The 12,197-nt window shown below is 40.3% G+C and overlaps 1 protein-coding gene across 1 annotated transcript in view; it reads left to right on the top strand.

Moving 5' to 3' along the window:
* The window catches only part of COPS3 (COP9 signalosome subunit 3), a 32,149-nt gene extending 23,956 nt beyond the window's left edge, over nucleotides 1–8,193 (top strand). The window contains exons 10-12 of the mRNA XM_049874778.1: nucleotides 6,026–6,139; nucleotides 7,534–7,614; nucleotides 7,864–8,193. Coding sequence (XP_049730735.1) covers nucleotides 6,026–6,139; nucleotides 7,534–7,614; nucleotides 7,864–7,917 — 249 coding nt within the window. The 3' untranslated portion in view covers nucleotides 7,918–8,193. The remainder of the gene's footprint in view (nucleotides 1–6,025; nucleotides 6,140–7,533; nucleotides 7,615–7,863) is intronic.
* The last annotated feature ends 4,004 nt before the right edge of the window (nucleotides 8,194–12,197 follow it).

The raw sequence follows: 12,197 nt of genomic DNA on the forward strand, positions 1-12,197 counted from the left end.
AAAAGGGAGGCCCACGGAGAGGTAGAGAGACAGGGGAAGGGCCAGTTGGTGGAGAGTCAGAACACACACAACATTTATCCATTAAGTTCACCGTCTTATGTGGCTGTGGTTCATAGCGCCCCAAAACAATTATCATAGTAACATCAAAGAGCACTGATCACCATAGCAAATATAATGAAAAAGTTTGAAATATTTAAAGAATTACCAGAATGTGGCACAGAGACAGGAGGTGAGCACATCCAACTGGAAAAAATGGCGCCGATAGACTTATTTGATGCAGGGTTGCCACAAACCTTCAATTTGTAAAAAAAAAAAAAAACCTGTGATGTGCAATAAAGTGAAGCACAATAAAATGAGGCATGCTTGTCCGTAAAAAAAAAATAATAAAATAAAAATTTACTCCAATGAAGAAGAGTTGGATAAGGTTGGCATTTTGTTGCAGCAATAACTCCACTTGTAGAAGGTTCTAGATCATCTGGATCATCCCTGGGAACAGAGAAGGCGTTTCTAGTCAGAAAATCAGTGAAAGTTGTCTGTATGGTCCATTACCTTTTTTTCTTCATATATTTTGTGGTAACATCTTGCTGCCTCCCAAATCTGTTTATTGACTTTAGCAAAGCGATCAGCATTTGGGTCCATGTTTTCAAGTAATTGAAGCCCCAGATTTAGTTTAGAAAACAAAATCTATACAGCAGTGTTTTGAACGGTAAATCATAAAATTGAACATCTACAAGTGAACATCTGAGAATAACATCAGCAAATCACATGCTGCAACATTGTATGTAGTGCATTTTACTAATGATAAGCGATACCAAAAAAAAGAAAAATACAGTCATAAGCGCAGGTCGTGGTAACTCGAATATGTGGTAAATCGGGCACAACCTGTATTACCAGTACACCTGAAACCCCATTTGTCACTCCCTTCTCCCCAGCACGTCACCACTCCCTGAATTTAGATAAGTGTCATTTAAAGGCTGAGTGATAACTCACCAAGTTAATGTATTGTCATCTACCTGCCTGTAAGTTGTGTACATATACAGCTCTGATCTGGTTCCAGCCCACCTATAACAAATCTGTGACTTCAGCCCCGAGCAGGCAAGCCTTCATATAAATAGAAAGACAGCATTCTACATTTTCCTGCTAGTAATCCCCCTCTGATTTCAGGAGTAGTGCTGTATCAGCATAAGATTAGCACAGCTATTTCCCATTGTGATAATGGAGTATTTTATTTGTATAGTTCAATTTACAAATGTTTTGAGCTTTTTTTTGTCCCCTTCCACCTACCCTTCAAGACATGCACACACAGCAAACAAATAAAACCTGTCCAACTTAACCAAACTTGGAGTGCCTGCTAAGAGCACCTTGCTAGCCCCACAGAGGTTACACAGACTCTTTCCCCTGGGAGCTACTGACCAGTGGGTATAAGTGGTTGACACTAGCCAGGACATAAGAGCCAGGCAAGTGTGTGAGGGGTCAGAGGAGGAAGGGTTGGGTTTTGAACGCTGCTTGGCCAACCCAGAGAAAGCCGTGATGCTGCTAAACATCCTACAGTGCACAGGACAGCCCCACAGCAAACTGGGCCCAAAATGTCAATTCTGCTGAGATTGAGAAGCCCTAGCCTGGAGTGTCAGGTCTATGAGGACAGGGATTTATTTCAAGTAAACGTTTTTACTGAAATGTAACAAGCTCCCCTGGAGTATGGCCCCCAGACACCCTTTTGGCTCAGTAATGAAGTCACTCCCAAGGTTCACCCTTCAGCCAAAGATTAGACAGGCCCATAATACAAAACAAGACTAAAGGGGCACACCAGCCCACGGGCAAGGACGAGAAGGCAGGAGGGGACAGGAAAGCTGGTAAAAGGGAACCCAAGGTAGAGAAGGGAGAGTGTTGACATGACATGGGGTTGTTAACCAATGTCATAGAAATATGTATACTGTTTAGTGAGAAACTAGTTTGTTCTGTAGACCTTCATTTAAGTACAATTAAAAAAAAAAAAAAGATGTAACAAGTAAGTTATAGCTGAATAAATTTTCGCAAAGTGAAAACGTGTATATAACCAGCACCCAGATCAAGACACAGAATATTGCCAGCACCCCAGAACGCCCCTCGTGCTGCTTCTTGTCCCTCCCCTGGCTAGAAAGGTCATCGTTATTGTGACCTCTAACTGCATGTTTTAGTTAGGTTTGTTTTTTGCTTTATATAAAAGAAAACATACAATATATACTTTCTTTGTATCTGGCTTCCCTTGCCCAACGTTTTGAGATTTCATATGTGATGTGTGTAGTTCTAGTTCATTCATTTTCAGGGCTGCTGTATTCCATTGTGTGAGGGTACTTACCCATTCTAACGCATGGACGTTTGGGGTGTTCCCAGTTGGGGTTGTTACACTCGGTGCTTCTGTGGTGAATGTGGGTTTGCTTCTCAGTCAGGTGTATTCCACCATTTGTTAAAGAGGTGGCTTTCTATGGTTGTGTTTACGGAAATTACATTCTACTTACAATGTGATGCTGGTTGCTACTTCATTAAATTGCATGTACCCCTTCCCGGGCCATATATCCCTGAGTAGGCCAGTTGAGGCAACTCACTTTGACTGCTAGCAAATGAAATAATCATTGTCCTCTGTGGAGCTCGTTGTTAGGAATAATCATTATTGTTTGGAACTTCCATTGGTCCCTCACTTTTTAGCTTCATGGATAGGACAATCAGGTGAACCCCCAATCACTGATACAGATAAAGAATGTAGACCTTAAAACTGCCATAGAATCAGCATTGGCAGAAAAGTTTTGTGTTTTTTTTTTTTTTTCAAATTTTTGTTGTGCTTTACGTGAAAGTTTACAAATCAAGTCAGTCTCTCACACAAAAACTTACATACACTTTGCTACGTACTCCCAATTGCTCTCCCCCTAATGAAACAGTCTGCTCCCTCCCTCCACTCTCTTTTCATGCCCATTTTGCCAGCTTCTAACCCCCTCTACCCTCTCAGCTCCCTTCCAGGGAGGAGATGCCAAGATAGTCTCAAGTGTCCACCTGATCCAAGAAGCTCACTCCTCACCAGCATCCCTTTCCAACCCATTGTCTAGTCTAATCCCTGTCTGAAGAGTTGGCTTTGGGAATGGTTCCTGTCCTGGGCCAACAGAAGGTCTGGGGGCCATGACCCCTGGGGTCCTTCTGGTCTCAGTCAGACCATTAAGTCTGGTCTTTTTTGGAGAATTTGGGGTGTGCATCCCACTACTCTCCTACTCCCTCAGGGGTCCTCTGTTGTGTTCCCTGTCAGGGTAGTCATCGGTTGTAGCCAGGCACCATCTAGCTCTTCTGGTCTCAGGCTGATGTAGTCTCTGGTTCATGCGGCCCTTTCTGTCTCTTGGGCTCGCAATTACCTTGTGTCCTTGGTGTTCTTCATTCTCCTTTGATCCAGGTGGGTTGAGACCAATTGATGCATCTTAGATGGCCACTTGCTAGCGTTTAAGACCGCAGACGCCTCTCTCCAAGGTAGGATGCAGAATGTTTTCTTAATAGATTTTATTATGCCACTTGACTTAGATGTTCCCTAAAACCATGGTCCCCAAACCGCCCCGCCCCCGCCCCTGCTACGCTGGCCTTTGAAGCATTCAGTTTATTCAGGAAGCTTCCTTGCTTTTGGTTTAGTCCAGCTGTGCTGACTTCGCCTGTATTGTATGTTGTCTTTCCTGTCACCTAAAGTAGTTATTATCTACTATTTAATTAGTGAATACCCCTCTTTTTCGCGCCCTCCCTCACCCCTCTCGTAACCATCAAAGAATATTTTCTTCTCTGTTTAAACTATTTCTCGAGTTCTTATAATAGTGGACTTATACAATATTTGTCCATTTGCAAATGACTAATTTCACTCAGCATAATGCCTTCCAGATTACTCCATGGTATGAAATGTTTCACAGATTCATCACTGTTCTTTATCGATGGGTAGTATTCCATTGTGTGAATATACCATAGTTTATTCATCCATTCGTCCATTGCTGGGCACCTTGGTTGCTTCCATCTTTTTGCTATCATGAACAGTGCTGCAGTGAACCTGGGTGTGCATATATCTGTTCGTGTAAAGGATCTTATTTCTCTAGAATATATTCCAAGGAGTAGGATTGCTGGACCATATGGTAGTTCTATTTCTAGCTTTTTAAGGAAGCACCAAATCAATTTCCAAAGTGATTGTACCATTTTAGATTCCCACCAGCAGTGTATGAGAGTTCCAATCTCTCCGCAGCCTCTCCAACATTTATTGTTTTGTGTTTTTTGGATTAATGCCAGCCTTGTTGGAGTGAGATGAAATCTCATTGTAGTTTTGATTTGCATTTCTCTGATGGCTAATGATTGTGAGCATTTCCTCATGTATCTGTTAGCTACCTGAATGTCTTCTTTAGTGAAGTGTCTGTTCATATCTTTTGCCCATTTTTTAATTGAGTTACTTGTCTTTTTGCAATTGACTTTTTGCAGTATCATGTAGATTTTAGAGATAAGGCACCGATCAGAAATGTCATAGCTAAAAACTTTTTCCCAATCTGTAGGTAATCCTTTTACTCTTTTGGTAAAGTCTTTGGATGAGCATAGGTGTTTGATTTTTAGGAGCTCCCAGTTATCTAGTTTTTCTTCTGCATTCTTAGTAATGTTTTGTATACTGTTTATGCCATGTATTAGGGCTCCTAACATTGTCCTTATTTTTTTTTCGATGATCTTTATCGTTTTAGATTTTATATTTAGGTCTTTGATCCATTTTGAGCTCGTTTTTGTACATGGTGTGAGATATGGGTCTTGTTTCAATTTTTTGCAGATGGATATCCAGTTATGCCAGCACCATTTGTTAAAGAGACTGTCTTTTCCCAATTTAACTGTTTTGGGATCTTTGTCAAATATCAACTGCTCATATGTGGATGGATTTATGTCTGGATTCTCAGTTTTATCCCACTGGTCTGTGTATCTGTTGTTGTACCAGTACCAGGCTGTTTTGACTACTGTGGTGATATAATAGGTTCTAAAATCAGGTAGAGTAAGGCCTCCCACTTTGTTCTTCTTTTTCAGTAATGCTTTACTTACCCGGGGCTTCTTTCCCTTCCATATGAAGTTGGTGATTTATTTCTCCATCTCATTAAAGAATGTCGTTGGAATTTGGATCGGAATTGCATTAAATCTATAGATCATTTTTTGGTAGAATAGATATTTTTATAATGTTAAATCTTCCTATCCATGAGCAAGGTATGTTTTTCCACTTATGTAGGTCTCTTTTGGTTTCTTGCAGAAGTGTTTTGTAGTTTTGTTTGTACAAGTCTTTTACATCTCTGATAAGATTTATTCCTAAGTATTTTATGTTCTTGGGGGCTACTGTAAATGATATTGATTTGGTGATTTCCTCTCCGAGGTTCTCTTTGTTGGTGTAGAGGAATCCAACTGATTATTGTATGTTTATCTTGTATCCTGATACTCTGCTGAACTCTTCTATTAGTTTCGGTAGTTTTTTTTTTGAGGATTCATTAGGGTTTTCTGTGTATAAAATCATGTCTGCAAATAGAGATACTTTTACTTTTTCCTTGCCAATCTGGATGCCCTTTATTTCTCTATCTAGCCTAATTGCTTTGTCTAGGACCTCCAGCACAATATTGAATAAGAGTGGCGATAAAGGGCATCCAGAAGAATTTTCTCGAAGCATCAGAAAATAATTTCCACAAAGCAAAACACAAATGTATTAGGGCTTCAATTTTTAAAACACAGGGCAGTGTAAATTATGTCTCAATGAAATGGATATTTAAAAATGCAAGGGCAGGAGTGTGTGTGTGTCAGTTTTGCACCCCTGAGCATATATAGTGGTGCCCAGCACATACTAAGTGTTCAGTAAATACTTGTTGAATAAACTAATGGTGCTTAAAAATACATATACAAAGTTATATTTATTGCTTTCTAAGTTATGTTTACTTTGTGTGCTTTCTCCTGGCCATATGTATCACCATATATTTACACAGTGATTAGGTCTAAACTGCTTTCCTGTTTGCTTTTTTTATAGATAGAAGATGGTGAAATTTTTGCAAGTATTAACCAGAAGGATGGTATGGTTAGTTTTCATGATAACCCTGAAAAATATAATAACCCAGCCATGCTTCATAACATTGATCAGGAGGTAAATATGAATGCAAGGTTTTACGTTTTTTTATTGATGTTTGAGATGTTGTGGATAAAATACTCATTGCTCCTGTGCTCAGGATAATTTTAGTTTTAAGCACAGGTAATTCCCAGTTGATGAGCATATTAGTTTCTAGAAAGGTAATTTCAAAATGAGTTGCATAAGACTCTTCAGGATGATATGGTTAGAAATGAATGATGGTTACATTTCCTAACCTCCTCACCAAAGCCTACTTTAACTCCTCAAACACTTGAAGCATCTTACAATTAGTAAAATTATACCTGTACCCAGCCGCCATTTATCATACAGAGTTTTGTTTCTGTAGAGGTCTGGGTCCAGATGTCAGAGAGCAAGAGTTAGCTGGGTGGCTGAGGAGGGAGGATGAGCACAGGGAAGCCTCCCCTACTGCAAAAGCTGCCACCTCTGTGCTTTCTGAGGTTGTGCTGCTCCAGCATCTTTTGGGGCTGTAGGTCAGGTAATGCGTGGGACATTTGCCCTGGGCTGAGGGGCATGGGCTCAGACTGTGCCTATGTCTACCTTGGTCTAGGGAAATGGGTTGAACCAGGAAGTAAATCCCAGAAACTTAAATGCATAGTAATATACTGCACCTCTACAATTTTTCCCAATTCTAAAATCAAAAAAAACTGAAAACTGGACGTTTTTTCTAAGCCATTTGATGGCAAAATGTTACCTGAACTGTATATAGTCTTTGTACCACTTGGTGTGAATATTCTTAGATTTCACTGCAAAAAATATGAATGTGTTTGATTTCAGGGAACTGCTCTAGATCCTGCCAGGTGTGTTAGGTAATGTATAGCGCTTATACTGTTTTGGGGCCCTGGTGGTGCAGTGATAAAGCATTTGGCTGCTAACCAAAAGGTAAGCAGTTCGAATTCACCAGCCACTCCCTGAAAACCCTGTGGGACAGTTCTACTCTGTCCTGTAGGGTCGCTATGAGTCACAATTGACTCAACAGCATCGGGTTTTTGGTACTGTATTAGCTTTCTGAAATCCAAAAAACTCCAAAACCCATTTGCCCCATGGGTTTCCAGATTAAGGAATTCTGAACCTATAGTACTCACATGAGTACCCATTGCCATTGAGTCTGACTTTGAGCGACCCTATAGGACCCATAGGGTTTCCAAGGCTGTAATCTTTACAGAAGTAGACTGCCACATCTTTCTCCCATGGAGCAGCTGGTGGGTTTGAACCGCTGACCTTTCGGTTAGCAGCTGAGTGCTTAATCATTGTGCAACCAGGGCTACTTGTATGAATAAACCAAACCCACTGCCATCAACTTGGTTCCTGCTGATATGAATAGCCTGCATTAAAAAGAATGTACTACTTGGCTTGAAACCATTTACTAATCATGTCAAATGTGTACCACACAGATGCTGAAATGTATAGAGCTTGATGAGCGGCTGAAAGCCATGGATCAGGAGATTACAGTGAATCCCCAATTTGTACAAAAGGTGACTATGCTTTTTCCTCATTAACTAGAAGTGGGATCATTGAAGACGGGATGTTGCCACATCAGGATTATTTTCAAAATAAGATACGACAATGTGCTTAAGGGTGCTCCTTTGCCTACTCTGCATTACACAGAGGCTGACGTTCCTCTGTGAAGGACCAGGCTAAAAAACTTTGGGGCGCTTGTTGGGGGCTGGTGGGAAATCCTTGACAAGCGAGAATAAATACACTGCCTCACTCTCCTTCCACAGAGTATGGGATCACAAGAAGATGATTCAGGAAACAAACCATCCAGCTACTCTTGAAACTAGCATCCTTCCTGAGTTAAAGAAACTATCACCGTGCCCGGTGGCGAGTGTTAGGAGTGAGCAGAGAGGACCAAGACTGTTTCACCTGGACATTAAGAAATTAAATTTTGTTTTGAACCCTGAGTCCTATATGCTTTCAGAAAACCATTCTCTCTGCAAAGAAAGGAAAAAAAAAAAAAAAAAAAATTCTGAAACTTTAAAGCCTGTTGTGGATTTATTTATCCTCAGATTAATGTTGTCATTGCATTAAATCTACCTTTTTGTTTTAAATTACTTGAATGTTGATGTGTTTCTGTATCACTTTTTTTCCCTCTGAAAGGATTTGAAAGAACACATTCAGTGTGAATTTTAGGGGTTTTTGAAAGATTTGAATCACAGTTGATACTATTTTCCTTTTTAAAAAGATGGGAGTCCATAAGGCAGAATTGTTTAATAATTAGAAGTGTAATGTGCATTCTCATGACAGTATGAATTGAGAATTAAAGGTATGCTATTGTGTTCTTAAACACTTTCTAAATGATAGTGTTTTCTATACTCTCTTACAGTCTTGAGAATGGCTTTTTTCCTCTCTACTTATGATCTTTATTAGATACTGTACTTTCTTCTAGAAGCAGTTACAGTAAGCTACACAGGTGTGTATTGATTGCTGTGAAATCTCTCTGACTACAGAGTTCAGTGATTTAGCCCAGGAATGATGTGGACCTATGTAAACTGTGTCCAGATTAAAACACATCCAATTTGGTCCTTTAAAAATATTTCTTGGAGGCAGGGGTAAGATGACAGAGTAGTTAGACAATTCCAATTTCTCTTACAACAAAGACCTGAAAAAACAAGTGAATTGATTATATATGAAATCTAGCAGCGCTGAACATCAAAGCCAAAGTTGAGTAATAAGACTGAGCAACAGCAGGAGGGAAAGGCAGTTCAGAAGCAGTGAGACGTTGACAGACCTGACCTGGTAGGAACCAGCACCCTGCAGGCTGGGGTGGCGGCATGTGCGGTGAGGCAAGCAGTGGCGCTCAGGATGCATTTTCCACATGGGGAGAGACCAAGCGATGGAGTCTACTCAAACCTCCAGAACCTGTGAATAATGGCGTTTAATCGACAAAAGTGTATGTGTCTAACCTGCGCAGATCAAAAAACACCCCCTTTGGGAAGAACCTTTCTCCCATTTCCTGCCCCCACCCCACTCTACACCGGGTCCTGGGCCAGCTTCAGTGATTGCCACATTCCCTGGGCTGGAAGTAGAACCTGTTGTGCCCTGAGCCATTCTTTCAGCTTCAGAGAGGGGACAAATTAACAAAATACAATCTGTCAGCTCTTCTAAGCCAGGAACTCGGCAGGCACAGCCCCTTTGCCTAGGCACAGACGTAAAGGGTCCGTGGACTTTAAATCTTTAAATACCTTTCACCCCTGCATAGACCTGTGTGGGCCCATTTCAACAGCATAGGCCTTCATTAGCACACTACACAGGGTGTATACCTGAAGCCTATTTTCAATTATATCAGCTCTAAGGTGGAGTGGTTGATTGGTGACATTTGACACCACTCTGCCAATTAAGTAGGGTCCTCGCCTCCCCACTTCAGGGGCCTGAGGACCGGTGGCTCCACCCATGCCACTTAGCCACCCATGACTGGGGTCCAAGAATAAGTGGTACCACCCAGTCCTTACAGCCAACAGCAATGGATGCCCATAGTCCAGCTGGAAAACCCACCCACCTGCACACTCTAGGGAATAGGGACACTCTTTCCTTCCAAACACTCGGACAGCCATCAGCCTCCTGCCTTTCTCCGTGCATGACCCCCTACCACAGCCAGATACCTGTGCCTACTGCAATCACCCTTGCCCATCTGGGACAGTAGATGAGAGCCTGCAGCACACACTTGGTGACTGGCTACCAGGACACCTGAGCTGAATCCATACAAGAAAAGTAAATGGACTCCTGGTCTCACATACCTAGTAACAGATCTAACCACCTGGTGACAGGATGTGAGAGCTTCAAAGACACCAATAATCAAACTAGCTCACAAAACCAGCCTATTTGGGCATATCAAAACAAAACAAGAAGCTAGGACACGGTAAGCAAACATAAATATAAATATAGTAACATTTTAAAAAATACAGTAAAAAATAAATATAGTAACATTGATGGCTCAGAGACAACAGTCAATATCAAATCACATAAAGAGGCAGACTGCGATGGCTTCAGCAAGTGCCCAATATAAAGAATCAAGAAGACTTCCAGAGGAAGATAACTTCTTGGAATTATCGGAGGTAGAATTCAAAAGATTATACAGAGCTCTTCAAGAGATTAGGAAGGAGATCAGGCAAAATGCAGAATAAGCCAAGGAACACACACACACAAAGCAACAGAGGAACTTAAGAAGGTTATACAAGAGCATAATGACAAATTTAACAGGCCGCAAGGATCCATAGACAGCAAACTGAAATCCAAAAGATTAACAATAAAATTTCAGAATTAGACAACAGAAAGTCACAGCAGAATTGAGGCAATGGAAGTCAGAATTACTGAGATTAAAGACAAAGCATTTGACACCAACTTATTTGAGGAAAAACCAGATAAAGAATTTTAAAAAATGAAAAAAACCCTAAAAATTATGTGGGACTCTATCAAGGGGAATAACCTATCAGTGACTGGAATACTAGAACAGGGGGGATAACAGAAAATACAGAGAGAACTGTTGAAGATTTGCTGTCAGAAAACTTCCCTGATACTGTGAAAGGTGAGAAGATATGTATCCAAGAAGCTCATTGAACCCCACAAAAGGTAGATCCCAAAAGAAAGTCACCAAGACATAACCAAACTTGCTAAAACCAAAGATAAAGAGAATTTTAAGAGCAACTGGGGATAAACGAAAAGTTATCTACAAAGGACAGTCAATAAGACTAAACTCAGACTATTCAGTGGAAACTATGGAGGCAAGAAGGCGATGGAATCACATATATAAAGCCTTGAAGGAAAAAAATTCCCACCCAAGAATTACATACCCAGGAAAACTGACTCTCAAATATGATGGCAAAATTAGGGCATTTCTAAGAAAACAGAAATTTAGGGATTAGTAAAAACCAAACCAGAATTACAAGAAATACTAAAGGGAATCCTCTGGTTAGAAAATCAATAACATCAGATAACAACCCAAGACCAGAACACAGGACAGAACAATCAGGCATCAACCTAGATAGGGAAGTCACAAATAAATCAAAGCTAAAACACTAAAAATAGGGAAATAGAGACATCAATATGTAAAAGGTGACAACATTAAAACAAAAAGAGGGACTAAATAATGTCATAGATATTTCACATGGAGAGGAAGTCAAGGTGATATAGAGAAATAAAAGATTGGTTTAAACTTAGAAAAATAGGGGTAAATATTAAGGTAACCACAAACAAAACTAACAATCCTACACATCAAAATAAAAAAGAAAAACAAAGACTCAGCAAATACAAAATCAACAATGAAAGGATGAAAAGAAAATACATAAAGAAAAATGACTCAGCACACAAAATTAAACTCAACCACACACAAAAAATACATCAAAATGACAGCACTAAACTCATAACTATCAATAATTACACTGAGGAGCAGGAGAGCAGTGGGATGCAGAACCCAAGTTCTCATAAAAAGACCAGGCTTAATGGTCTGACGGAGACTAGAAGGACCCCAGTGGTCATGGCCCCCAGACCTTCTGTTAGCCCAAGACAGGAACCATTCCCAAAGCCAACCCTCAAGACAGGGAATGGACTGGACAATGGGATAGAAAAAGATGCTGGTGAAGAATGAGCTTCTTGGATGAAGTAGACACTTGAGACTATCTTGGCATCTCCTATCTGGAGGGGAGATGAGAGGGCAGAGGGGTTCAGAAGCTGGTGGAACAGACACAAAAAGAGAGTTGAGGGAAGGAGTCAGCTGTCTCATTGGGGGAGAGCAATTAGGAGTATATAAATTAGGTGTATATAAATTTTTGTTTGAGAGACTGACTTGATTTGTAAACTTTCACTTAAAGCACAATAAAATTCAAAAAAGTAATTACGCTGAATGTAAATGGACTAAATGCACCAATAAAGAGACAGAGAGTGGCAGAATGGATAAAAAACCAGGATCCATCTATATGCTGCCTATAAGAGAGAAACCTTTGACTTAAAGACACAAATAAACTCAAAGGATGGAAAAAATATATATCAAGCAAACAACTAACAAAAAAGACAGGAGTGGCAATATTAATTTCTGACAAAATAGACTTTATACTAAAATTCA

The sequence above is a fragment of the Elephas maximus genome, chromosome 2 (assembly GCF_024166365.1).
Source record: "Elephas maximus indicus isolate mEleMax1 chromosome 2, mEleMax1 primary haplotype, whole genome shotgun sequence".
Lineage (NCBI taxonomy): Eukaryota > Metazoa > Chordata > Mammalia > Proboscidea > Elephantidae > Elephas > Elephas maximus.